The 27,124-nt window shown below is 39.9% G+C and overlaps 1 protein-coding gene and 1 long non-coding RNA gene across 4 annotated transcripts in view; one reads left to right on the forward strand and one right to left on the reverse strand.

Moving 5' to 3' along the window:
• TJP2 (tight junction protein 2) overlaps positions 1-27,124 on the forward strand; it is a 129,566-nt gene that overhangs the window by 23,780 nt on the left and 78,662 nt on the right. For all 3 annotated transcript variants that reach the window (XM_077148370.1, XM_077148369.1, XM_077148367.1), the window contains exon 2: positions 14,989-15,109. Coding sequence is in view for 1 of the 3 variants with exons in the window: in XM_077148367.1 (XP_077004482.1) it covers positions 14,989-15,109 (121 nt within the window). In the remaining 2 variants the exon portion in view is untranslated. The remainder of the gene's footprint in view (positions 1-14,988; positions 15,110-27,124) is intronic.
• Positions 1,672-27,087, reverse strand: LOC143673615 (uncharacterized). The gene is made up of 4 exons (XR_013170481.1): positions 25,932-27,087; positions 25,653-25,688; positions 2,642-2,860; positions 1,672-1,793 (listed from the first exon to the last, which is right to left on the reverse strand). It is a non-coding gene; the product is annotated as an uncharacterized LOC143673615 (long non-coding RNA).

The raw sequence follows: 27,124 nt of genomic DNA on the forward strand, positions 1-27,124 counted from the left end.
CATTTTCAGGCTGTTCCCTCCAGCCTCTCCATTACATCTTGAATAACAAGGTGATACCTACTTAATGCGTAAGAATAACCTCCAGGATAACCTCTCGACTCTGTTTGGAATCTCTCAGCCATTGACACTGTCTTATTTCACTCTTCCCCCTTTTGGTAGAGAAGGTTTTCTCAATCCCTTGATGCTGAGTCTCAGCTCATTCTAGGGTTTTCCCAGTCCCTTGATGCTGAGTCTCAGCTCATTCTAAGATTTCTGTCCCACATTGCCAGGAAGGTCCACACCCCTGGGAGTCACGTCCCACATAGACAGGGTGGGTGGTGAGTTTGCTTATTTTGTTGGCTGGAGAGAGAACCTCTACTTTTAGTTAGAGCTTTTCCAGCTCTCTGTAAAACAGACTACACCTTGTAGAACAGCCTGTTTGGGTCATTAGATCATTTCCATTTTTATGCTTCTAATGCTCAGTAACAGTTAATATACCCAGTGAAGAAGAATTTCCACAGTTTTCCTCCAAAAGAAGTAGAACAGACATAATCAGCTCAAAGGGAGTGCCAGTGTGATTTGTGAATTTTTATGTTCAACTTTCATCATCCAGAAACTGAACTTGAACATCCTGACTTAAAAGGCTTTTTAAATCATGCATATTTTAAAAAGAGAAGTGATTTTTAAAATCAGATACTTGTAGTATACAGAATTTCAAGGACTAAAGAAATTATTCAGATAAATGCACACTTCTAAAGGATTTCTAGGATTATAAAGATAATGCCATATAATTCATAGCCGAATGGATGGGATGTTTTGGCTAGGTTTGTTTCATTCTGTGTTGTCCTATTATGTATGTGTTTGCATAAAAATGACAATTGTATAAAATAAATAAATAAATTAGAAAGCTGAACTAATTCATGTGGAAGAAAAGCAACTTCTTTCTAGTATTTGTTGAGGCAGAATTATTTTCCTAATGAAAGACCCAATTTTAATTTTGTATGAGATCATCAGATAATAATTACTTTGTAAGAGTTATACATCATACATTTCAATAGAAGATGAGACGTTAAAGCATTCCATTTATAAAATCACAGTCCTTTTCTCTGTAATAAAACACCTTGTAATGAATAACAAGTTTAACTTGATTTTTTTCTGTTAATTCAAGCTTCATTTCTTATTTGAGAAAGTTGTGTAATAATTTTTATCACATCATTAGAAATACAATTTGTTAGAACAAAGACTGTTGTGTGAGCGTAATTACATCTTCCTGTATGATTTAACTGAACTAGGACTGTATTGGAGCCTTTTCTGGAGGTGGCAGCTGTAGCCAACCAAATTCGGACTACAAATAATGCCTGTGACTAACTGGCACTAATTGTTTGCAGAACAACCAGTGGGAGTGATATTCATGAATACTATGGAAATGAAGTGTTGCAAGGCCAAATGGTTTATCCCTTGTTTTCTACTACCAGGCAAAGTCAAGTGGGAACTCTTAAGCTTCTGTGGTTGGAAGGAAATTAGTGTTCATCTCTTCAGTTCTCTCATCTTATAAATGGGGAAATTGAATCTTAGAGAGTAGTGAAAGTGTTAAGTCACTGAGCTTTAACCATTTTTGATCACACACACCTATCAGATTTTTAAGCACACCCCACAATATATATATATATATTTATATATTTTTAAAAAATGATTTCCTTAGGGCAGGCAATGGTGGTGCAGTGGCAGAATTCTCGCCTGCCATGCCGGAGACCTGGGTTCAGTTCCTGGAGACCTGGGTTCAGTTCCTGGAGACGGGGGTTCAATTCTGGTGCCTGCCCATGGGAAAAAAAACAAAAACAAACAAACAAACAAAAAAAACCATAAACACCCAAACTAAATTTTTAAAGGTTGAGAGAGAAAAATAATAGAAATAGATGGTCTAATATTTTCTTTCTATACTTCAAAGAAGTTAGTATGTGCAGCCCACTTTGAAAACCACTGATTTAAGTCATTCAAGTAAAAAGATATAGAAATTTATAGAGTATTATTATAATGGGGCCGGAATGGTGTTTCTTTGCTGGAATGAGAGGAAACGAATGTCTTTGAGGAGGAATTAGAGGAAGAACATGAGGTGATCACATTAGGTGGTTCCAGTAAAAGAGGAACCTCAAGAGGAGTATGGAATGGCACCCAGTACTTCAACTGCAGAAGTTAACCTAATGAAGTCCAGGAAAAAGGATGAAGTTCATTTTCCTCAAATGAATGAGCAATTCAAAGCTTGCTCAAAACCTAGTTATAATGTTCCAGTGCTTCCCTTGCCGACCATTTTGCTTCCACTTAATAAGGTACATCAGGATACTTTGTGGAAGTGGTGCCAACAATTTAAGTACTGATGGCAAGAAAATAGAGGTGGATCTGAGGCCCATGCAACATGCTAACCCTGAGCTAAAACAGGATATTCCTGACTCACCACAGGAGGCCAAGGTGCAGCCATGTTTGAAGAAATGCAAAATGGTGACCAAGACAGTAAAGGATCAGAAAAATTGTATTAGAAGGAAGAGAGAAGTGACTAAATCCAATTGAAGTGGTAATTACAGATTGGGAGGCAGTATTGGCATCATGGACAAGAATTGCTGCAAGAGCAGCTTAGCCTAAAACTGAATTCATGTCCCATTCCTACCTCTGTTGAAACTTTTTTGCTGCAAGCCTCTGGCGCCAGATGGTGTGTGGTCCATGGCAGAGTTCTCCGTGCAGACACAAAGGCTGGGTTCACCTGCAGGGCCTTGCAGGGCAGGACTGGGTACCTGACAATCCCCAGCAGATGATCTCTTTCTTCCTGTTTCCAGCTTGTACTTTCCCATCCCCAAACGTAGACAATAATGTGTTGTGCCCTGAATGTCTGAAGAGGAATAAGAAGTTAATGAAAAGATTAATTATAATGGGGAAGGAGAAGCAGCCCGATTTGAACACACCACCAACACTCTTTTTGGATAGGCAATGTTTTAATAAGCAACAAATGACTGATAGTCCATAGCTAAATTGACTTTGATCCCAGTTGTGCCGGTTTAAAACTGTTGTGTACCCTGGAAAAGTCATGTTCTTTAATCCTGATTCAAATATTCCTTGGTGGGGGGATTCTTTTGATTATTTCCATGGAGATGTGATCCACCAGTTGTGGGTGGGACCTGTTGATTAGGTGGTTTCCATGGAGATGTGTCACTACCCATTCAAGGTGAGTTGCTTACTGGAGTCCTTTTTAAGAGGGAACCACTGTGGAAAAAGCTTCAGAGCCAATAGAGCCCACACAGCCAGGGACCTTTGGAAATGGAGAAGAAAAACACCCCTGAGGGAACCTCATGAAACAAGTAGCTGATAGAGAAAGCTCGAAGAAATTGCCATGTGCCTTCCCAGCTGACAGAGGTGTCCAGAAGTCAAAACCCAGCAGGTACCAGCCACATACCTTCCCATCTGACAGAGTTGTTCTGGACGGAATCAACCTTTCTTGAGTGAAGGTAACCTCTTGTTGGTGCCTTAATGTGGACATTTTCATGGCCTTAGCTAAACTTCCAACTTAATAAATTTCCTTTTTAAAAGCCGTACCATTTATGGTATTGCATTTTGAATTGCATTCTGGCAGCTTTAGCAAACTAAAACACCAATGACTGCTGAGTTGTGTCCTGACCATCCTCAGTGCTGCCGGCTTTCTTGAGTATAAATGGGAATTTCTAGATTCTGGACTTGGAGTTTGCCAAAAAGCTTCTGCTTGCTGCTTTTCATGAATTGGATCTTAGGTTTTCCCATCTACTACAATTTAAGTGTTCCTCTATGTATTGGTTCTAGATAAATTGGTTTTAGAGGAGAGTTCCATTACAGAAGAAGTATCAATAAATATTTTAACATTGAGTATGTAGTTATATAGAAAATGTTTTGCTCCTTTTAAATTTTTTACGTGTGTTTAACATTCACAATATTCAAAAGTCCTTGGGCATATAGAGTAAAATATTTCTCATTGTAATATTGATACAAGTAACCTTGTTCAATCATATTGTGTGTGTGTTTTTGTACAATGAAATTTCTACAAGTGAATTTGCTGTAGAATAAAATTCCTATAAGTGGAATTGCTTATATATATATCAGTGTATATTTTCTCTGTCTATCTCTCTATCTATCATCTATCTATTTGCTGTTGAAGAAAGAGAATCTGTAGAAATTAGATTCAGGATATTGGGGAATGGTCATTGGGGAAGAGTTTGGAACACTTATTTGATGTAGTTATCTAGGTTAAATAGAATTACTTCATAACTTCTCCCTCTTCTATTTTATTTCCCCTTGGACTACAGACCAATCTCTCTAATGAATGAGTTTGTTTAGACCAGAAGTAGCAGAGCTCCTAGATGTTACCATAGAATATCAAACAGAAAAAAAATTAGTTTGAAGAAGTTGGAAAGGGAGGTCTGGGTCAGAACTCCTTTGGAGTGATAGAAACTCAGCTAAATGTAAATTTGAAAAAAGTCCATTTATTAGCTGTGTAAACTGGGAATTGGTGGGTTAGTGGTGGCATTAGGTGTAGCTGGATCCACAGGCTCAGATGACCTCATCACATTTCTCTTGGTGCTGTTTTTCTCAACTACTAGTGATGAGCTGTCTCCATGTAGTAGTTAGATTCAGTTGTCAACTTGGCCAGGTGAAGGCACCTGGTTCTGTTGCTGTGGACATGAGCCAGTGCTTGGTGAACTTCATCTGTTGCTAATTACATCTGCAGTTGGCTAGGAGGCGTGTCTGCTGCAATGAGTGAGGTTTGACTTAATTGGCTGGTGCTTAAATGAGAGAGCGCCAAGTAGCACAGCCTAAGCAGCTCTGCATTCCTCATCTCAGCACTTGCAGCTCAGCCCAGGCCTTTGGCGATGCAGAAAGAAGTCACCCAGGGGAAAGTTGTTGGAACCCAGGGGCTTGGAGAGAAGACCAGCAGAGACCATCCTGTGCCTTTCCACATAAGAAAGAACCTCAGTGGAAAGTTAGCTGCCTTTCCTCTGAAGAACTAACAAAATAAATCCCCTTTTATTAAAAGCCAATCCGTCTCTGGTGTGTTGCATTCCGGCAGCTAGCAAACTAAAACGCTCCATGTGATCGGAGGATTAGAGCCAACAGCTCTAATTTCCTATCAGCCCTGGTTAGTGTCTCCTGATGTCATGCTCTCATCCCAGGGAAGACTGGTTGACCCAGTCTGGGTCATGTGTACCATGACCCATGAGGTGGGCACCATAGTGTAGAGACCACTGTTACCACATAGAAAGGGGTCAAGGAAGCACTTTTTTTTTTTAAGTGTAACAACAATTTTTTTATTAATTTAAAATTTTTTTTAAAAAACATAAATGCAATCATTCTTAACTTTTGATCATTCTGTTCTATGTATATAATCAGTAATTCACAGTATCATCACATAGTTTCATATTCATCATCATGATCATTTCTCAGAACATTTGCATCAATTCAGAAAAAGAAATAAAAAGACAACAGAAAAAAATTCATGCATGCCATACCCCTTACCCCTTGCCCCCATTGATCACTAGCATTTCAGTCTAAATTTATTTTAACATTTGTTCCCATTATTTATTTTTATTCCATATATTTTACTCGTCTGCTAATAAGTTAGATAAAAGGAGCATCAGACACAAAGTTTTCACAATCACACAGTCATCTTCAAGAAATATGGCTACTGGAACACAGCTCTACATTTTCAGGCAGTTCCCTCCAGCCTCTCCATTACATTTTCTTTCTTTTTTTTTTCTACATGGGCAGGCACCGGGAATTGAACCCAGGTCCTTGGGCATGGCAGGCAAGCACTCTTACCTGCTGAGCCACCGTGGCCTGCCCTTTCCATTACATCTTGACTAACAAGGTGGTATCTATTTAATGTGCAAGAGTAACCTCCAGGATAACCTCTGGATTCTATTTGAAATCTCTCAGCCATTGACACTTTATTTTGTCTCATTTTGCTCTTCCCCCTTTTGGTCAAGAAGGTTTTCTCAATCCCTTGGTGCTGAGTCTCAGCTCATTCTAGGATTTCTATCCCATGTTGCCAGGAAGGTCCATACTCCTGGGAGTCATGTCCACGTAGACAGTGGGAGGGCAGTGAGTTTGCTTGTTGTGTTGGCTGGAGAGAGAGGCTACATCTGAACAACAAAAGAGGATCTCTTGGGGGTGACTCTTAGGCCTAATTTTAAATAGGCTTGACCTATCTCAAGGAAGCACTTCTAAGGCAAGGGGAATATCTTACAAAAATGAGGGGAAGGGGTATTCTATACATTTGCAAACAATATATTTCATACTTAGCAGGTCTCCCATATGTTGGGTTCTAGAGATATTTAAAAGGTTATATATATTTTTAAATGATTTCACAATTAATTAATTAATCTTTGCTTTGCCATTGAACCAAGCAAGGAGTTTATGGCATTTAGAAATTCATTGCTTTAAAATCACAACTGGAACTCCTTCCTTGTTTATCAAAGTGCGACCTTTTTTTTAAGAGACGTGTTCGCTGAAGGAGTAAATCTGCTTCTAATTTATTTCATCCAGAGGCATGCAGGCTTTTTGGACCAATTATTACCAGACCTTGAGATAAATCACCTTGTGTGCCATTAGTACTTGAAGGATTAGCGGCTGCGAAGATTTATGTGCGGATTAATTGGGGAGTGTATGTTAAATCGCTTCATCCTGCAAATCATTTTCGTAAGTGCTTCATTCAAAATTCTTTAGCCTTATGTAACACTGGGTTTGCAGGGGGATCTGAAAGAGCTATTTATTTATTTATAGTTTGGCCTCATCTCCCCCCATGGTTGTGTTTAACAGCTCTAACTAGGGATACACAGGGCATCTAAAGAAACAGCAGCTTCCTGTAGAGCAAAGATGACTTCAGTTGCTTCAGCTGAACTGTGACAGAAATTTATAAGACCTTGTAACGGGATTGACAAGATGAGGTACAAGAAATATATGGCTGTCCTGGAAGCGGCAGTTGGCATCACCCCACTTAACAAACGAGAACTTCTGCCTGAGAGCAGGAGACATGTGAACCTTTGGCAGCACCCAGGGTAAGCAGAAGAGGCTGGAAGCTTGTTGCTGTAAAGATGAATACTTTTTGGGTGTTTGGGGGGGTCCATATGGAGAAAAGGGCTGTCTGTCTTGTAAAGGTAATAGATGTTGAGTTCTTCATTTATGAGAACTTGTTTCTTCTTGGAAGATGTGGTGCTCCCAGATCAATTAAAAAATAATTAGTAGGGTGCATGGGTGTTTCAGTGGTAGAATGCTTGCTTGCCATGTGGGAGACCTGGGTACAATTCCTGGACCGTGAACCTCCCCCCACCCCCAAATATAGTAATGAAATTCATGAATAAGACGTTTCTTTGGGAAATTTTAGGGGTACTTTAGAATAGAATCTCCATCACCATAATCACTATTATTGTCACTATTTTCTTGAAAGTTAAGGGAAGTATATGTTGGTGCGCATTCATGTGCGGTGGTGGTAGTAGTGAGGACACGCGTATAGCGGCTTTATAAGCATACATGTGAGTTAATGTTGTTTAGTGGGAGCCATGGAAAACATGCTATAATGTTGTATCATGACTCTTGATATAGCTCTTAGAGATGAGGCATACTGTAGCTTTAGACCTTTGTCTCAGCATGACAGAAATTTAGACTAGGAGGGCCTTTTGTCAGGGATGGCAGACAGGTTGCATATGGCATGCTGAGGTCTACTGATGGATGGGCTACTTGGAATATGGTGTTAGGGAGGACCCTGAGGTCAAGTCTGGGCTTAGCAGGAAAGGAATATTGCAATTGATTAGGGATGTTTGTTCTGGACATACAATTGGGGAGTTGTACCATGTGGACTCTTATTTGCTGTTCCTGAATTCTAGTTGTCTTCACGTTTTACAGGTAGGAACTCGGCCTCATTTGAGTTATGAGGATCCAGGGCTTGGTCCTCAGGCAGAAACTACATGTTCTTAATTTCTGACTCAGGATCATTCATTAAGGGATTCACTGCAGGCAAACTAGCATGATCCAGATGTGTAAAGTGGATTGCCAGATTATTAATTTATTTTATCTAATGATTAAAGTATCATCAGTATCCTATGTAGGAATTTCTTTGCCTCTCTTCCAGTCCCCAGATCAAGCCAAACAAGTCAATTCATTAGAAAGTGGTACTTAATAAGGGAAGTTGGATGTCTGGTTTCTGGGTTTTTTTGTTGTTGTTGTTTTTGGAGAGAACTTTCCCTTAAGCTTAATGAAATAGCACTACGCCACAGGACAAGATTTCCTTTGTCTCTATAATACTTTGAGTTGTTTGAATGATTGCCTCTGTAATCCCAAGTTTTTATTTGATGGCCACTTGTTGCCTGATATAGCCTTCCTCTAGACATATTAATATCCCTCACTAAGTTCCAGTAAAACTCTCCTTTTAGGGATCCTAGGAGGTGCTATGTCCTACCAAGATCTGTTGATTTAACTAATCAGTTCTAGATCTTTCAGAGGTGTCTTGATGACTTATTTCCCAAACTTTAATGTTAAAATGTGATTCTGATTCTGTAGGTTGTGGTGGGGTCTGAGAATTAGCATTTCTAACAGTCTCCCAGGTGATGCAGTCAGCCTTGTCCAGGTAATGCTTGATGGTCCAGAAGATGCCGATGGTGCAGTCCATGACACACATTCCACCCAGGAAGCACCTAGAGAACTGGTTTCTATCCTAGTCTACTTACCTTGTGTTTCTCTGGGCTTCATGATGACATTTCCTTGGCAGTTGTTAGCGACTTCAGTAGAAAGGAGGTGGGTTGTTGGCTGTGCTTCTATGTAAGGAAATCTGCTCAGGAGCATTCTGGCCAGAGATTTCTATAGGCTGGTTCACTAAATATTTTTCTTCCAAGAATTCGGTCTCTTTCATTCTTTTCACAAGTATTCCAGTGACTACAGCATGCATATTCTAACACTGCATAGTTTATAGGAGCAGCTGCTTCTGAGTTTTAGAAGCCAGGCCATAATTCATTATGCAGAATCTCAGGGAACTCATTCACTTTTACCCATCTCTTTGGTGTTTTTTTCTTGCTGTCTGTAAACAGGACGGGGCTTGGGTCTCTACTCAGCAAATGGTACTGTCACGTGATGGGCCACACCAACCAGCTACACAGTGTCTCAATTGACTGAATGCTGTGAGTTCATTGAAGACTAGATGGAGTGACCTCCTATGTAGATTTACCTCACTGCCAGCAAATATTTGCCCATGAAGGGGGAAAAAGAATAGACACGCAAGCACATACTGAAGCCCCACCTATGGTATAAAATTTTGTAAAACTGTTCAGCTCTGACTCATGTTACTTGACAAAAACTTTATATATCTGTCAATACTACTGAAAACCAAGAATCTATTTTAGTTCTCTCTGCCAAGTTTTTTCTTACTCTATTATGTCATTTAGAGGTGGTTTCTGTCAATAATATTATATTTTAGAAAAATAACTGATTGTTAATGGTGTTCCTGTAGCTGTCAAAGCACTCAGGGATATTATAAAATACATTTAAAACTGGATGACTTTAGTGATGCAGAAAAACTGACTTAATCTGGAAAGCAAGCTGATGCAAGAAAAGAAACAAGCTCTGTTCGGAGCAGATATCTGTAGAAATATTTCACATGAAGGCCAAAAGCCCAGGCGAGCCCATCTTGATTTGCTGGCCATTTATTTATCTTTGGAAGTAATAATAGAAACCCTGCATGGGCTGGGCACTAATCCTGCTGCTTGCTTTGTAGGATTTCCAGATGGCCTTGCTTTAGCCCATGCCTACATTTCCTGCTAGAAAAGGGAAATGTGTCCTCGCCTGTCCAAATAACACCAGCACTGTCTTTTATTACTGTGTCATTGTGGAGGGAGTGTTTTGCATAGATGCCACAATATCACTTTGTCTAGCAGACAGAAGAGTGTGCCAGGACTGGTGAGAAGCCACATTCTTGCTCCCACTGAGAGTTTTCCCTGACTGCCTGATGTAAAGCCACAGGGTCCAGACACAGCCCAGAAATGAGCTTGCCTCCTTGTGGTGCTTGAAAGGCATGTGTAGGATTAATTAAAACATGCAAGAGGGGTATTTCTTGTGGGGGTGGTAAAAAAGAAAAGGAATTTGCCGTATTTTCTGATTGGGTACAACCCGCAACTATAAATATAAAAACAATCTATTTTAAAACTGTGAAAAATGAATTCCTTTCTAGGCTATCAAAATGTTTCTCTAGTTTTTACCTTAAAATGGTTAAAATGGTAAATGTATTTTTACTGTATTTTATTACAATAAAAATGTTTTTTCTAGCTGTTTTCTCATCTGCTGAATATATATATTTTTTAACCTGTAAGGTGACTTCTTAAACGAGCTTGTCTTTCAAGATGACTGTCAGGCAGATTGACCATGTCAAACTTTTGCATGGTTACTCATTTTCTCCATTTTTGAAGATTAAAAATATTAGGGGTGGCAGTGCCACTCCTAAGACCCAAGATAAATGAAAACATGTCCATGCAAACACTTGTGCATGAATGGTCATAGCATTTTTTCATAATAGTCCCAAAGTGGAAACAACCCAAATATCCACTAACCATGTATGAATAAAATGTGGTGCCTCCATACAGTATAGTATCATTCAGCCATAATATTCAACCTTGGATGAACCTTGAAAATATTATCCTTAGTGAAAGATGCCAAACACAGAAGGCCAAATATTGTATGATTCAGTGCATATGAAATGTCCAGAATAGGTAAATCTATAGAGACAGAAGGAAGATTAGTGGTTGTTTAGGGTGGGAGTGGGGATGTTGGGGGGTTGATGACTAAGTTCTAGAGGATTTCTTTTTGGGGTAATGAAAATATTCTAAAATTGATTTTGGTGATGGCTGTGCAACTTTGAATATATTAGAAACACCACAGAATTTTTGGTATGCAAACTTCAGTGCATTTCCCAAGATTTCACTGTGTTGGAGATGACCTTATTGGATTTTTTTTTTTTTTTTTTTGACTTTAGCCTCTCAGTTTATTTTCTAAAGAAAAACCACCCTGGACACCAAGCTGTAAAGGTTAGGATTAGCTAGAACTAACACTCACAGGACCTTAGGGTCGAAAGGAATCTTAGAGATAATCTACTCTACCCCTGCCATTTTAGGAGCAAAGAAGCTCAGACTTGTTGAGTGATGTGCCCAAGGTCACTCAGATTGCTGGTGGCAAAGCCAGACATAAAACCCAGATCTCCTTACTCCCAGATCAGTTCAGAGCTGTACCAGTTCTCCCAAGTCAGTTTTCTGTGCCACACTGGTCCGTTATTAGCATCTCCCTGGATCTCACTTGAGAGAGCAAAAAAGCAATTGTTTGTCACAGTTAAGGGGTGTCCATTGTCCCGGGTCAAAACAGAATGGTGCATCAGTCTTTCCATTTGAAAAAATCTGGGGCAAAATTATCTTCGACATCTTTGGGGTTGTTCATATCAAGCGTAAGGTTGGTGGTATGCTTTGTTCTGCATCCTTCCTTTTTTTGTTGTTGTTGTTGCTAATCAAGTGTAGTTTATTTATTTATAAATAATACCTTACCAATTTTTTTCCTTATAATTTTTTTTTATTAATTAACGGAAAAAAAGAAATTAACCCAACATTTAGAAATCATACCATTCTACATATGCAATCAGTAATTCTTAACATCATCACATAGATGCATGATCATCGTTTCTTAGTACATTTGCATCGGTTTAGAAGAACTAGCAACACAACAGAAAAAGATATAGAATGTTAATATAGAGAAAAAAATAAAAGTAATAATAGTAAAAACAAAACAAAACAAAACAAAAACCTATAGCTCGGATGCAGCTTCATTCAGTGTTTTAACATGATTGCTTTATAATTAGGTATTATTGTGCTGTCCATTTTTGAGTTTTTGTATCTAGTCCTCTTGCACAGTCTGTATCCCATCAGCTCCAATTACCCATTATCTTACCCTGTTTCTAACTCCTGCTGGACTCTGTTACCAATGACATATTCCAAGTTTATTCTCGAATGTCAATTCATATCATTGGGACCATACAGTATTTGTCTTTTAGTTTTTGGCTAGACTCACTCAGCATAATGTTCTCTAGGTCCATCCATGTTATTACATGCTTCATAAGTTTATCCTGCCTTAAAACTGCATAATATTCCATCGTATGTATATACCACAGTTTGTTTAGCCACTCGTCTGTTGATGGACATTTTGGCTGTTTCCATCTCTTTGCAATTGTAAATAACGCTGCTATAAACATTGGTGTGCAAATGTCCGTTTGAGTTTTTGCCCTTAATTCCTTTGAGTAGATTCCCAGCAATGGTATTGCTGGGTCGTATGGCAATTCTATATTAAGTTTTTTGAGGAACCGCCAAACTGCCTTCCACAGTGGTTGCACCATTTGACATTCCCACCAACAGTGGATAAGTGTGCCTCTTTCTCCACATCCTCTCCAGCACTTGTCATTTTCTGTTTTGTTGATAATGGCCATTCTGGTGGGTGTGAGATGATATCTCATTGTGGTTTTGATTTGCATTTCTCTAATGGCCAGGGACATTGAGCATCTCTTCATGTGCCTTTTGGCCATTTGTATTTCCTCTTCAGGTAGGTGTCTGTTCAAGTCTTTTTCCCATTTTGTAATTGGGTTGGCTGTCTTTTTGTTGTTGAGTTGGACAATCTCTTTATAAATTCTGGATACTAGACCTTTATCTGATATGTCATTTCCAAATATTATCTCCCATTGTGTAGGCTGTCTTTCTACTTTCTTGATGAAGTTCTTTGATGCACAAAAGTGTTTAATTTTGAGGAGCTCCCATTTATTTATTTCCTTCTTCAGTGCTCTTGCTTTAGGTTTAAGGTCCATAAAACCGCCTCCAATTGTAAGTTTCATAAGATATCTCCCAACATTTTCCTCTAACTGTTTTATGGTCTTAGACCTAATGTTTAGATCTTTGATCCATTTTGAGTTAACTTTTGTATAAGGTGTGAGATATGGGTCTTCTTTCTTTTGCATATGGATATCCAGTTCTCTAGGTACCATTTATTGAAGAGACTGTTCTGTCCCGGGTGAGTTGGCTTGACTGCCTTATCAAAGATCAAATGTCCATAGATGAGAGGGTCTATATCTGAGCACTCTATTCGATTCCATTGGTCGATATATCTACCTTTATGCCAATACCATGCTGTTTTGACCACTGTGGCTTCATAATATGCCTTAAAGTCAGGCAGCGCGAGACCTCCAGCTTCGTTTTTTTTCCTCAAGATGTTTTTTGCAATTCGGGGCACCCTGCCCTTCCAGATAAATTTGCTTATTGGTTTTTCTATTTCTGAAAAATAAGTTGTTGGGATTTTGATTGTTATTGCACTGAATCTGTAAATCAATTTAGGTAGGATTGACATCTTAACTATATTTAGTCTTCCAATCCATGAACACGGTATGCCCTTCCATCTATTTAGGTCTTCTGTGATGTCTTTTAACAGTTTTTTGTAGTTTTCTTTATATAGGTTTTTTGTCTCTTTGGTTAAATTTATCCCTAGGTATTTTATTCTTTTAGTTGCAATTGTAAATGGGATTCATTTCTTGATTTTCCCCTCAGCTTGTTCATTACTAGTGTATAGAAATGCTACAGATTTTTGAATGTTGATCTTGTAACCTGCTACTTTGCTGTACTCATTTATTAGCTCTAGTAGTTTTGTTGTGGATTTTTCTGGGTTTTCGACGTATAGTATCATATCATCTGCAAACAGTGATAGTTTTACTTCTTCCTTTCCAATTTTGATGCCTTGTATTTCTTTTTCTTGTCTAATTGCTCTGGCTAGAACCTCCAACACAATGTTGAATAATAGTGGTGATAGTGGACATCCTTGTCTTATTCCTGATCTTAGGGGGAACGTTTTCAATTTTTCCCCATTGAGGATGATATTAACTGTGGGTTTTTCATATATTCCCTCTATCATTTTAAGGAAGTTCCCTTGTATTCCTATCTTTTGAAGTGTTTTCAACAGGAAAGGATGTTGAATCTTGTCAAATGCCTTCTCTGCATCAATTGAGATGATCATGTGATTTTTCTGCTTTGATTTGTTGATATGGTGTATTACATTAATTGATTTTCTTATGTTGAACCACCCTTGCATACCTGGGATGAATCCTACTTGGTCATGATGTATAATTCTTTTAATGTGTTGTTGGATACGATTTGCTAGAATTTTATTGAGGATTTTTGCATCTGTATTCATGAGAGAGATTGGTCTGTAGTGTTCTTTTTTTGTAATATCTTTGCCTGGTTTTGGTATGAGGGTGATGTTGGCTTCATAGAATGAATTAGGTAGTTTTCCCTCCACTTCAATTTTTTTGAAGAGTTTGAGGAGAGTTGGTACTAATTCTTTCTGGAATGTTTGATAGAATTCACATGTGAAGCCGTCTGGTCCTGGACTTTTCTTTTTAGGAAGCTTTTGAATGACTAATTCAATTTCTTTACTTGTGATTGGTTTGTTGAGGTCATCTATTTCTTCTTGAGTCAAAGTTGGTTGTTCATGCCTTTCTAGGAACTTGTCCATTTCATCTACATTGTTGTGTTTATTAGCATAAAGTTGTTCATAGTATCCTGTTATTACCTCCTTTATTTCTGTGAGGTCAGTAGTTATGTCTCCTCTTCCATTTCTGATCTTATTTATTTGCATCCTCTCTCTTCTTCTTCTTGTTAATCTTCATAAGGGCCCATCAATCTTATTGATTTTCTCATAGAACCAACTTCTGATCTTATTGGTTTTCTCTGCTGTTTTCATGTTTTCAATTTCATTTATTTCTGCTCTAATCTTTGTTATTTCTTTCCTTTTGCTTGCTTTGGGATTAGTTTGCTGTTCTTTCTCCAGTTCTTCCAAGTGGACAGTTAATTCCTGCATTTTTGCCTTTTCTTCTTTTCTGATATAGGCATTTAGGGCAATAAATTTTTATTGGATTTTTAACAACACTGTCTTTTTTAGGGTGCGAAGTGCCACATTATTATCATCTCCTTGTGAGTGGGACTGGTATCCCAGCTGTTCCTCCAGGCACAAGTACCCCTCGGAAGACAGACCTGTATTGGAGGACACCCTGCTTTACCAGGTACTTGCTTATTTGTCTCTCATCTGCCTAGCTACTGGTTCTCCTTCACCAAAACTTTATTATGAATTACTTCACATCCTAAAGGTAATAAATCAATGCTATAAATTTAAATGTTACTGATATAGAAATTGTTCAATATCAAGTAAAATTTAATTGGAATGTCCTATTTACCAGAGAACAGAAGCATCCTACCTGCACTTATATTTGAATTAATAGGCATAACTTGGCCATAGTTGGGGGAATGCTAATTAAGGACATTCCTGGGTAAAACAAACCCTCCCCTGGCCCAGAATGAATGTCAGTTGGTAGGATGAACATCAGGATATTTTGGTGCGTGAGGTTGGAGGTCATCCAGGTAGGTTGTGTTTCTTCAGTATCATTTAGGTGGTTGAATTATATAACAGTGGTAAGCACTTTGCTGAAAATATAAAAGGCATCAATCCACACTGGTTTATAGAGATTAGTTAGGGACTAGCTTTCAGTGAAAAGGCTAAAAGTGAGTATTATCTATTTACTGATTCATTTTAAGTACAAAATAAATGAGATTTACAAGGGATTAAATATTTTGACAGATGTTGTGCTGTATTTTTCTTAGTTACACTTTAACCCCTGATTGTTGGCCAATCTATGATTGGCTGGAACGGGGGTGGAATTTTTATAATTCCTGTCTGTTTAAGCTCTCAGTTCCTGTTTGGTGGATTCCAGCCAAGTGTGAGAGTGCAGTTGAATGGAGTGTGAATAGCACACCCCAGTACAGCAGATAGCAGTTCAAATTCCAGTGCTGCTACCTTCTAATGATGTGATCTTGGGCTTGTCTTAATGTTTCTGAGCCTCAGATTCATCTGTACAAAGGGAATGTTACCTCTGAAGCCAAATGAATTTATGTACAGCAAGTACCTGAGACATACTGAGGCCTTTCTCTGAATCGAGTCTAAATGGGGACACTTGAGTGGGGAAGTCCTCAGTTTCCACAGTTTCCACTGGGGAAGTCCTCAGTTTCCACTGAATTACGTTGGGAAGTATTGACATCTTTTTTTGTTTGTTTTTAATTTTTTTTTTTTACTAATTTTTAAATTAAGAAAAAAATATGAAAACAAAGAGACACAAACATTCTTAACATGTGATCATTACGTTCCACGTATATTATCAGTAATTCACAATATCAATCACATAGTTCCATATTCATCATCATGATCATTTCTTAGAACATTTGCATCAATTCAGAAAAAGAAATAAAAAGACAACAGAAAAAAATTCATACATATCATACCCCCTATCCCCCCCTTTCATTGATCACTAGCATTTCAATCGAAGTTTATTTTAACATTTGTTCCCCCTATTTATTTTTATTCCATGTTTTACTCATCTGTTGATAAGGTAGATAAAAGGAGCATCAGATAATTTTTCACCATCACACAGTCACATTGTGAAAGCTATATCATTATACAATCATCATCAAGAAACATGGCTACTGGAACACAGCTCCACATTTTCAGGCAGTTCCCTCCAGCCTGTCTATCACATCTTGACTAACAAGGTGATATGTATTTAATGCATAAGAATAACCTCCAGGATAACCTCTCGACTCTGTTTGGAATCTTTCAGCCATTGACACTTTATTTTGTCTCATTTCACTCTTCCCCCTTTTGGTCGAGAAGGTTTTCTGAATCCCTAGATGCTGAGTCTCAGCTCATTCTACGGGTTTTCTCAATCCCTTGATGCTGAGTCTCGGCTCCTTCTAGGGTTTCTGTCGCACGTTGCCAGGAAGGTCCACACCCCTGGAAGTCAAGTCCCATGTAGACAGGGGGAGGGCAGTGAGTTTGCTTGTTGTGTTGGCTGGAGAGAGAGGCCACATCTGAGCAACAAAAGAGGCTCTCTTGGGGGTGACTCTTAGGCCTAATTTTAAGTAGGCTTGACCTATCCTTTCTGGGGTTAAGTTTCATATGAACAAACCCCAAGATTTGAGGCTCAGCCTATTGCTTTGGTTGTCCCCACTGCTTTGTGAGAATATCAAGAATTCAGCTTGGGGAAGTTGAATTTTCACCCTTTCTCACCATTCCCCTGAGGGGACTTTGCATATATTTTTTATTCACTGTTCAAATCACTCTGGGATTTATCGGGGCATCACTCTGGACAAACCAACAAAAGCTCATGCCCAACTCAAGGTTCCATGTACTTAGTGGTGTTCAATTAAGCTGTCTACATAAGTTATATTAGGAAATGCACTAGTCAAAATATAAATTTTGTACCAAATAAACACTCTTTGCTTTAGTCTCACACATAATTTAAAAATTTTAAAATATTAATTACCATCTATTTTCAGCACCCTGCAGTAATGACATTCCCGTGTTCTTCCTCATGCAAAAGCAATTTTTAAAATTTGTACATTTAGTCACTATCATTATACATTCTAGGCATTCCTAGATTATACCATCTCAGTCTTTATCGTCTATCTTTCTTTCTGATTTCATTTGTGCCCACAGCCCTCCTCCCTCTATCATTCACACATTCAGCTTTATTCAGTGTTTCAACATGATTGTATTACAGTTAGGTAGTATTGTGCTGTCCTTTTCTGAGTTTTACAATCAGCCCTGTTGCACAATCTGTATCCCTTCAGCTCCAATTACCCAATATCTTACCCTATTTCTACCTCCTGATGGTCTCTGTTACCAATGAAATTCTCCAAGTTTATTCACTAATGTCAGTTCATATCAGTGAGACCATACAGTATTTTTCCTTTTGTTTCTGGCTAATCTCACTCAGCATAATGTCCTTAATGTCTATCCATGTTGTTACTTCATAACTTTATTCTGTCTTATGGCTGCATAATATTCCAAGTATGTATATACCACAGTTTGTTTAACCAGTTGTCTGTTGATGGACATTTTAGCTGTTTCCATCTCTTGGCAACTGTAAATAATGCTGCTATAAACATTGGTGTGCAAATGTCCGTTTGTGTCCTTGCCCTCATGTCCTCTGAGTAGAGATAGCATATAGATGGGTTCTGTTTTTTAATCCATTCTGCCAGTCTATGTCTTTTGATTGGGGAGTTTAATACATTAACATTTAGTGTTATTACTGCACGGGTAGTACTTTCTTCTACTATTTTGCCTTCTGGATTTTATATGTCATGTCTAATTTTCCTTCTTTTTACCTTTACTCATAGTCTTCCTTTCTACACTGTTCTCCACACCTCTCTTGTGTCTTTTCATATCTGTCTCTAGTGCTCCCTTTAGTATTTCTTGCAGGGCTGGTCTCTTGGTCACAAATTCTCTCAGTGACTTTTTGTCTGAAAATGTTTTAATTTCTCCCTCATTTTTGAAGGACAATTTTGCTGGATATAGAATTCTTGGTTGGCAGTTTTTCTCTTAATAATTTAAATATATCATCCCACTGTCTTCTCGCCTCTATGGTTTCTGCTGAGAAATCTATGCATAGTCTTACTGGGCTTCCCTTGTATGTGATGGATTGCTTTTCTCTTGTTGCTTTCAAGATTGTCTCTTTCTCTTTGACCTCTGACATATTGATTAGTAAGTGTCTTGGAGTACGTCTATTTGGATCTATTCTCTTTGGGGTACGCTGTACTTCTTGGATCTGTAATTTTAGGTCTTTCATAAGAGTTGGGAAATTTTCAGTGATAATTTCCTCCATTAGTTTTTCTCCTCCTTTTCCCTTCTCTTCTCCTTCTGGGACACCCACAACACGCATATTTGTGTGCTTCATATTGTCCTTCAATTCTCTGAGTCCCTGCTCATATTTTTCCATTTTTTTCCCCTATAGTTTCTGTTTCTTGTCAGATTTTAGATGTTCCATCCTCCAGTTCACTAATCCTATGTTCTGTCTCTTGAAATCTACCATTGTAGGTTTCCATTGTTTTTTTCATCTCTTCTACCGTGCCTTTCATTCCCATAAGTTCTGTGATTTGTTTTTTCAGACTTTGGATTTCTTCTTTTTGTTCATTCCTTGCCTTCTTTATATCCTCCCTCAATTCATTGATTTGGTTTTTGATGAGGTTTTCCATATCTGTTTGTATATTCTGAATTAATTGTTTGAGCTCCTGTATCTGATTTGAATTGTTGGTTTGTTCCTTTGACTGGGCCATATGTTCAATTTTCCTAGTGTGATTTGTTATTTTTTGCTGGTGTCTAGGCATTTAATTACCTTAATTAGTTTATCTGGAGATTGCTTTCACTTCTTTTACCTAGGGTTTTCTTGCTGGATCAATTTGTTGTCTGTCTGTTCTTTGACATTCAGTTTAGCTTTATCTGGACCTCTAGCTTAGGTTTTGTTTAACAGAGGATAATTTTTCAGTTCTTGTTTTCTTGTTTCTTGCCCTGCTTGTATGGTGCCTTCCCCCGCCCCCACTCTTAGGAGGGTCTACTTAGGTATTATAGACCCCAGCCGGATTTTCCCAGACCAAACTGGCCTCCTATCAGGAGGAGTCACCTGGGTTGGTTTCCCTGGAGGGTGAGACCCAGCAGGTTGAAAGACTTTCCTGTGAAGTCTCTGGACTCTGTTTTTCATATCCTGGCCAGCATGTGGCGCTTGTCTGCCTGCGGATACCACCAGCATAAGATGATGTGGTACTTTTAACTTTGGCAGACTCTCCCTGCTGGGAATGTGGTGGAGATGGAGGAGAGATTGGAGGCTGGTTTTAATGGCTTCAAATTACCAAGCCCTGGGGTCTGAATTCCTTGAGGGAGGGATTCCACCTGAGTTGGGCTTCACCCCTCCCCCGGGGAAGGCAAAGGCTCCAGACAAGCTCTCAAACAACCTTGTTTCTGCCTATGTCTGAGGCAGTTGCAGCCTGAGAAGTCCTGCCGCTGAATCCAGAGGCAGTCATGCCTTTGTAGAAACACAGCCACAAAAACCTCTGTTTCCTTTTTTTTTTTCTTTTCCTGTCAGCCCTGCCCCCTTGGCTGTGGGGCAAAAATCAGCTACCTCTGCTTTGACCAGATTCACCTGATCTGGGGGCCTATTTTTAGTATTTAGTACTTGTTAATTAATTCCACAATTGGCATTTAGTTGGGCTCTGCCCGTGCTGCTGGTAAAGTCCCTTTCCTGTCCCCTCTTGGAAGCAGCCTGTTGGGGAGGAGTGCCGGCCGCCGCGGCTTGGGGAACTCATGGTTCTGGGGGGGTTCACAGCCGGTCCAGCTGGTCCAGATTGGGGTACACTCTGTGTCCGGTCACTGACGTGGCCCAGGAGCTGTTCTGTACTGTTTTTGGTTATTTAGTAGTTTTTCTGGAGGATGAACTAAAATGTGCACATTGTTAAGCCGCCATCTTGGCCCGGAAGTCTTTTTTTACTTTCTTGATGAAGATCTTTGATGCACAGAAGTTTTTAATTTTGAGGCGTTCCCATTTATCTGTTTCTTTCTTCAATGCCTGTGCTTTTGGTGTAAGGTCTAGGAAACTGCCTCCTATGAAAATAGTTTTTAATAGCTGCGGAAAAATGTAAATAATCTTACCCCTTAAGTTACCTTCTTTACTGATCAGAAGAATGTCTATATGAAAAGTAGCACTGTTCTTTGATGCACTAAAATGTAGCTATCTGGACATATTTGAAAAGTGGCAACCTAGAGGCAGCATTATAATCTTTCCATATGATACTAGGATATGGGAACAGTCCTGAAGTCAGACAGTCTTCAAATTGGTATGAGGAAACTATAGAGATAATGTTTCCAAAGGTAAAGCAGGAATCTTTAGTTGACCAAAAGATCAGAATATGGAAATGGGCCTGAGAGTTTTTCTCGTGGTCTGTAATGTGGTCATCTTTTAGTTGCTTTGCTTCTAAGTGTTGGTGGTAGCTTGAAAATAATTTGCTCTCTTTGGAATTTTTACAAGCCAATTTACTGTAACAGTTAAAGTCAGCTTTTTCCATTTACTCCTATTTTTAGAACCATTATAGATTTGAATGAAGAGTGTCTTAATTCATATCTTTATTATTCTATGGGTGATGCATGCACACGAATATATGATATTAGAAGCATTTCCATATACATGTATGTGTCCTTTAGCAAGCAATTTAGGTTTTGGGAAGCTAGGTCGCTTGTCATACCGCCACCCCCCCTTCTGTACCCCAAAGAATACTTTAAGAAACTTTGAAAGTGAGCAAGAGTAACATTAAGTAACTACAAAGTAAAGACATGAGGGGCAGAGCAGAACTTTTTTCCATTGCTTTTCTCCTGGATGTTATTTAGGGGCATGGGAAAGCTGCCTGTGGAAGGAGTCCTGCAGGAGAATATGGGTGGTTACTGGTACAGTTGTTTGGGAGAAGTAGGGTAGGAGGGGCCAGGAGAGAAGCTGCAGCTACTCAGAAGGTGAAGGAATACCAGGACTTCGCTCCTCAAAAGTGTCAGGTTTCTCAGGTAGAGTTAGCTGCTACTTCAACACTTGATTCATACTTGTACTTGAGTAATTATCACTGCCTTATTGTCATCATCCCTTCCAGCTGAGAGAGTAGCCTTGACTGCATTTACCATGTGCTGAATCACTTGAGAGAGAAACTCTGAACTTCACTGGCCTTCTTGAACTAAGGTATCTTTCCTTGGATGCCTTGAATTGGACATTTCTATAGATTTGTTTTAATTGGGACATTTTCTCGGCCTTGGAACTGTAAACTTAGCAACTCATTGAATTCCCCCTTTTGAAAGCCACTCTGTTTCTGGTATGTTGCATTTCAGCAGCTAGCAAACTAGAACAGATTTTGGTACCGAGAGTGGGGTGCTGCTGCTGATTGCAAATACCAAACATGTTGGAGCGGCTTTTTAAATGGATGGGGGGAAGATTCTGGAACAGTTGTGAGAAGCTTGATAGAGAGGGCCTAGAATGCTTTGAAGAGACTGTTGGTAGAAATGTGGATTCTAAAGACACTTCTGATAAAGTCTTAGACAGAAATGAGACGTGTGTCATTACAGACTGGAAGGAAGGTGATCCTTGTTTTAAAATGGCAGATAATCTGGCAGGGTTGACTAATGGCTTTGGTTGGAAGGCAGATTTTGAAGGCCATGAACTTGGATATTTAGCAGAAGAGATCTCCAAATTAAATGTCAAAAGGGCAGCCTGGTTTCTTCTCACAGCTTAGAGTGAAATGCAACAGGAGAGAGATAATCTGAACACTGAACTCTTGAGTAAAAAGAAACCAGAAACTGAGGTCCTGGAAGGTTCTGGGCCTCCAGAAAGGGAGACCCCAGAGAATGGAACCCTGTGTGAGGATTTACCCAAATGTGAAACCAGTGAGCCATTTCAGAGAAAGTCAGGATCAGACATGGAGTTATCCAGGAAGGATTTGTGGAAACTCCTTATGTCTGATGGGCATAATCCAAGGCTACTGCATGGAAAGCCGACAAGAGTGCTGTGGAACCTGTATGAACAGAGCCGCTGCCAGTGTGGACTGGAGGGTTCAGAGAAGGGACACATTGGAGGAAAAATAACTTCAGAGGCAAAACTGAGGTCTGAAATCAAGAAGTCTCAGGCCAGGAGAGTGGACTCACCCAAGCCCGTGTAGAGGGTGAGTTTGCCCCAAAGGCAGAAGGTGGGCCTTCCATCTTGTTGTAGTAGAAGAGTCATGTTGCTTCAGACCTTGGAGAGAGTGAAGCACATTCCTTGGGGTTTGGGGAGAGCCCGGCTGCCACCACATGGAGGGGTTGAGTGTGTGCCCCAGAGATGGCAGAGAGCCCGGGTGCAGCCCCAATGCTTGGAGAGGGTGGAGCTGAGAAAAAGGTGATCTCCCCAATATCCCCCAAGTTGCATTTGAAAAGAGGCAGGCCTCTGTGTAGGCTCTTGGAAAGAGTGGGACTGCTGCTTTCGGAAGCCCCAAGGATAAATGATTCTCAGACTTTGAAATCTAATGGACTTTGCCCTGCAGGTTTTGTAATGGCTGACTGGTTCCATGTTTGGTTAAATCCACACTATTCTCCGGTTTCGCTTTCTGGGAGCCCAGAATTTTCCAGACCATCAATTTCCGGTTTCTTTATACCAAAAAGTTGAGTCCTTGGCCTCTCTGTCTTGTCACATTTTATCATAAGCTGTAAGGAGAAAGCAGGCTGTATCCACCACATTTAGCTTGGAAATTTCCCCAGCCAAGCATCCCAGAATCATCACATTGAAATTCTCCCTTCCATCCAGCACCAGGATTCAAGTTTGCAAACTTTCTGCTACTTCAAAACAAGGGTTGCCCTCCTTCCAGTCTGCAGTGGAAGTGTCTTTAGAGTCCACATTTCTACCAATAGTCTCTTCAAAGCAATCTAGGCTTTCTCTATCAAGCTCCTCATAATTTTTCCAGAATCCTCCCCTTATACATTTAAAAAGCTGTTCCAACATGTTTGGTAGTTATAAACACAGCAGCACTCTACTCTCAGTACCGAAATCTAGCTATCACAAGGTATACTCCAAATCTTAACATTCTTGAGGAAATCTGACTAAAAGCAGTTTAGTTTATCACATTTTTCACATTTTGCACCAACCTCTATCAGAGACCTTAATATTATAATATATGTTGAAAAAGTGTTGATAAAATTGTTAATTGCACAGACAGTGACTACAATTTAAAAAGGAAAAAACCACACAATCCTGACTTCTTGTCAGTTGATTTCCCCATTGGCTTTCCTCTTCTTTGTCATATTTCCAATTCTTCATTGTGGTCATCATAGATTAGATACAATTTTTCATTGATAATCATATCATTAACATGCCTCTTGTTGCCAGATGGACTTCCTTATTGTAATTTTAAATGATGGCTGATATTCCAAGTTGTTCACTATAATTTAATAGCCCATTGGACATTGATGATTTCCATCTTTCATCATTATGAATAAACATGCAGTGAAGTGCTGCTTCACCTCCCAGTCGCACCCACTGTAATATAACTTCATTGCTTCATTCCACTGAAACACAACTCTCACCAAGATAAACACTGGTCCTCTACCTAGTGAGTGAGCATCTTCGGTTCTTATCCTAACATACCTCCTCAGTGTTCCATGCTGTTGGCCCCTCTCCTCTTCCTGAAATTTGTTCTTCTCTTGGCTTTTTGGATACTCTTCTCCAGAGGTTTTTTTTCCTTCCCTTTCTGGTTCCTCTTTGGTTTCTGTTCAGAGACTTGAGCTTGCCCCCTAAACACTTGTATTCCAGGGGCAGGGGACCTCCTTAGTCCTCTCTTGTCTCAGTCTGTGATTCTGTGGATAATCTTATGCCCTCCCATGGCTTCAGCTTTCATAATACATTGATGATTCCCAAATCCCTTCCTTCATCCCAAATCTCTCTACCCAAATATTCATCAATCCCTAGTATACAGAAGGTACTTGAAAAATATTTCTTAAATGATTGAGTATCTCCACCTGGATGACCTACCGGCCTTTCAAACTTGATCCATGACTAAATTCATCATCCTTCTCCAAGCCCCTCTCACAATCTGCTTTTATTCCTGTGTTGTCTATTTTGATAAAAGGCACAGTCATCTACTTAGTCAAGTAAGCTAGAAACCTGAGACTCATTTTACACTCACTTCCTTCTTCCTCACACATAGCTAACCAGGCAGTCATCCAGCCATGCTGATTCCATTTCCTTAATTTCTCTTGAATGGGCTCCTTTTTGTCTAACACCACCTATCCTCCTAGCCATGTCATCTTTCTTTCTTCTGCATTCCTACAACAATGCATTTTTTACTGGCCTTGTCATTCTTACTAACCCCCACTGCCCCCCACCCTCCAATTCCATCTTCCACGAAGCTGACAGAGAGATCTTCATAAAGTACCAGTCTGTTCCCACTTCTACAGTGTTCAGAGCATGGCCTCTGCTTGCCTGGGCAGCCTTGCCTCCTGCCCCTTCAAGAGCAAGCCTTGTGGTCTCTTCATTCCTCATTTCTCCACGTTATTCATTTCACCTGGAAAGCTTTTCAAAATGATTCCTATTCCTTCTTTCGAATGCATTGGCAACCCCTTTCTGGAACACTTCCCTGAACCTCATCCACAATCTGAGTGAGGAATCCTTCCTGAGATCCCCAGGGCACCCTGAGCCTGCCACGGATGCCCACCGTTAACACAGTTTCTCATCATTTACTTGAATGTCCACTGCAATCTCCATGAAGCCAGAGCCTGGGTCTTTTATCACCTGATCTGGCTTGACAGAGGGTGCTCATAAAGCACTTGTTGGGTAGAAGCTCTTTGGATAAACAAATTCCAAGGAGTATGGTTTAAATATGCAATCCTGCATGTAAACAATATCTGCTAGTAAATTCCTTCTTTAGTGAATTGTATTGGTTTATACTGCCACCAGTAATCCCGAAGAACCATGTACTGAGTGCTTATTATGCATCAGGCATTGTGCCAGAAGAATGGAATTTCTGCCTGAATATAATTTATAATCATTTGGAGCAGTGTTGTCAAATAGTATTTTCTGCAGTGATGGAAATGTTTGGTATTTGCACTGTCCAGTATAGTAGCCACTAGTAACAGGTGGCTATTGAGTATGTGAGATGTGGCTAATGTGACTGAGGAACCAACTTAAATTTTCTATAATACTAACAAATTTAAATGCAAATACTCACCTGTGGCAAGTGGTTATCCTACTGGATAGCGCCACCCTAGAGAAAAAGAATCATTTGCAGATGTAATTGCTACATTCTGGATTCCTTTCTTCCTTTTTAAATGCTAGTGGTATATGCTTTTGTCATTAAGGTGTGACAAGTTCACATTACTGTGATTATTAGTCAGCACCACCTAATTTAGGAAACTGATTTTTAAAACAGGTGCTTAGATCAGGAGACTGTCACCTTACATCAGGAATACAACCAAAATAGCTAAGTACGGTGGGAAATGCCACTCACAGTGCTTTTTATTGAGAGGCGTGGATCTAGCTACTCCAAAAGAGGCCAGGAGAGTAACACTTGCAGAGAGGCATCTGCTGAACTTGTTTTTCAACACACACTGCCAAACTTGTTTTGATTAGGCAGGAAGTGAAGCAACTTTTCAGGGAGAGAGCCCTGCATCTGTATCTTGTCAGAGAGGCAGACCAGCCCTGTTACCTTCTTCTTGGGAGCTTAGGCCAGTTTTTGCTTTCCAAGTTAAGTGAAGATAAACAAACAAACAAACAAAAAAACATAAAAACATGTTAAGGGAAGAGCTGGGTGGACTGCGCTGTCCTCTTACAGCAGGGTTTCCTTTAGATATCAAACCTAAAGTAATTTTTTAATCATTGTATATTTTTGAGTCTCTAAATTATATGCTCCTAAAATTAGGAAACTTTTTATTTCCTTTGCAAAATTCTCTGTACAGAGAGGAATAGAGTATTTTTAAATGATTATACATAACTGTATCAAGAATCTCATCGGACAAGTATTTGTATCCTTTTATTAAAAGCGGTGATGAGAGAGGAGTTTCAATGTCTTTACAGGAGCTGACGGAAAAGTGACAAAAAGTAACTTGGCGTACATACTGCTGAAAAGTCACGCTCCCATATTTAACCGGAACATTTTTTTACTCCCGGAATTCGAGTAAACAATTAAACTGAGAAATTTGAGGTACAATGCCGAGTTTATGTTGACCTGCCGGGCAGGCCTCTGTAGGCAGGGCAGAAAACTGGCGTTATCTCGGTTCTTCTCTTCGGAAGGCAGCTGAAGCGCAGCTTATGAAAGGCTCAGCAGAACCCTCCAAAGTGTCCCGACAGGATATTCTCGCAACTTCAAGGGAGAAAGCCCGGCGACCACTTCATGGCTGAAAACTTGCAGCGCGGCTCAGCGCGCGCGCGTTCCGAGCCGGACCTGCGGGCTCCAAGCCGCGTCGCGGAATGAACCATCGGGCTGGCCGAGGGGGTGGGTGGCCGGCGTGGAAGCCGCATGATGCTGGACACTCAGAGCCCTGGCGCCGCCGCCCTCTCTCACCTCCGTCTGGGAGTCGCGCATGACGTGGCTCGCCGCGGAGGGCTCGGGGTGTGGCACTGACGAACCCTCCTCCGGCCGGCGTGGGGGTGGTAGCGACCCATTGGAGAGTTTTCCCGGGTCGACGGGCGGGAGTAGGGGCT

Source organism: Tamandua tetradactyla, chromosome 2 (genome assembly GCF_023851605.1).
Source record: "Tamandua tetradactyla isolate mTamTet1 chromosome 2, mTamTet1.pri, whole genome shotgun sequence".
NCBI lineage: Eukaryota > Metazoa > Chordata > Mammalia > Pilosa > Myrmecophagidae > Tamandua > Tamandua tetradactyla.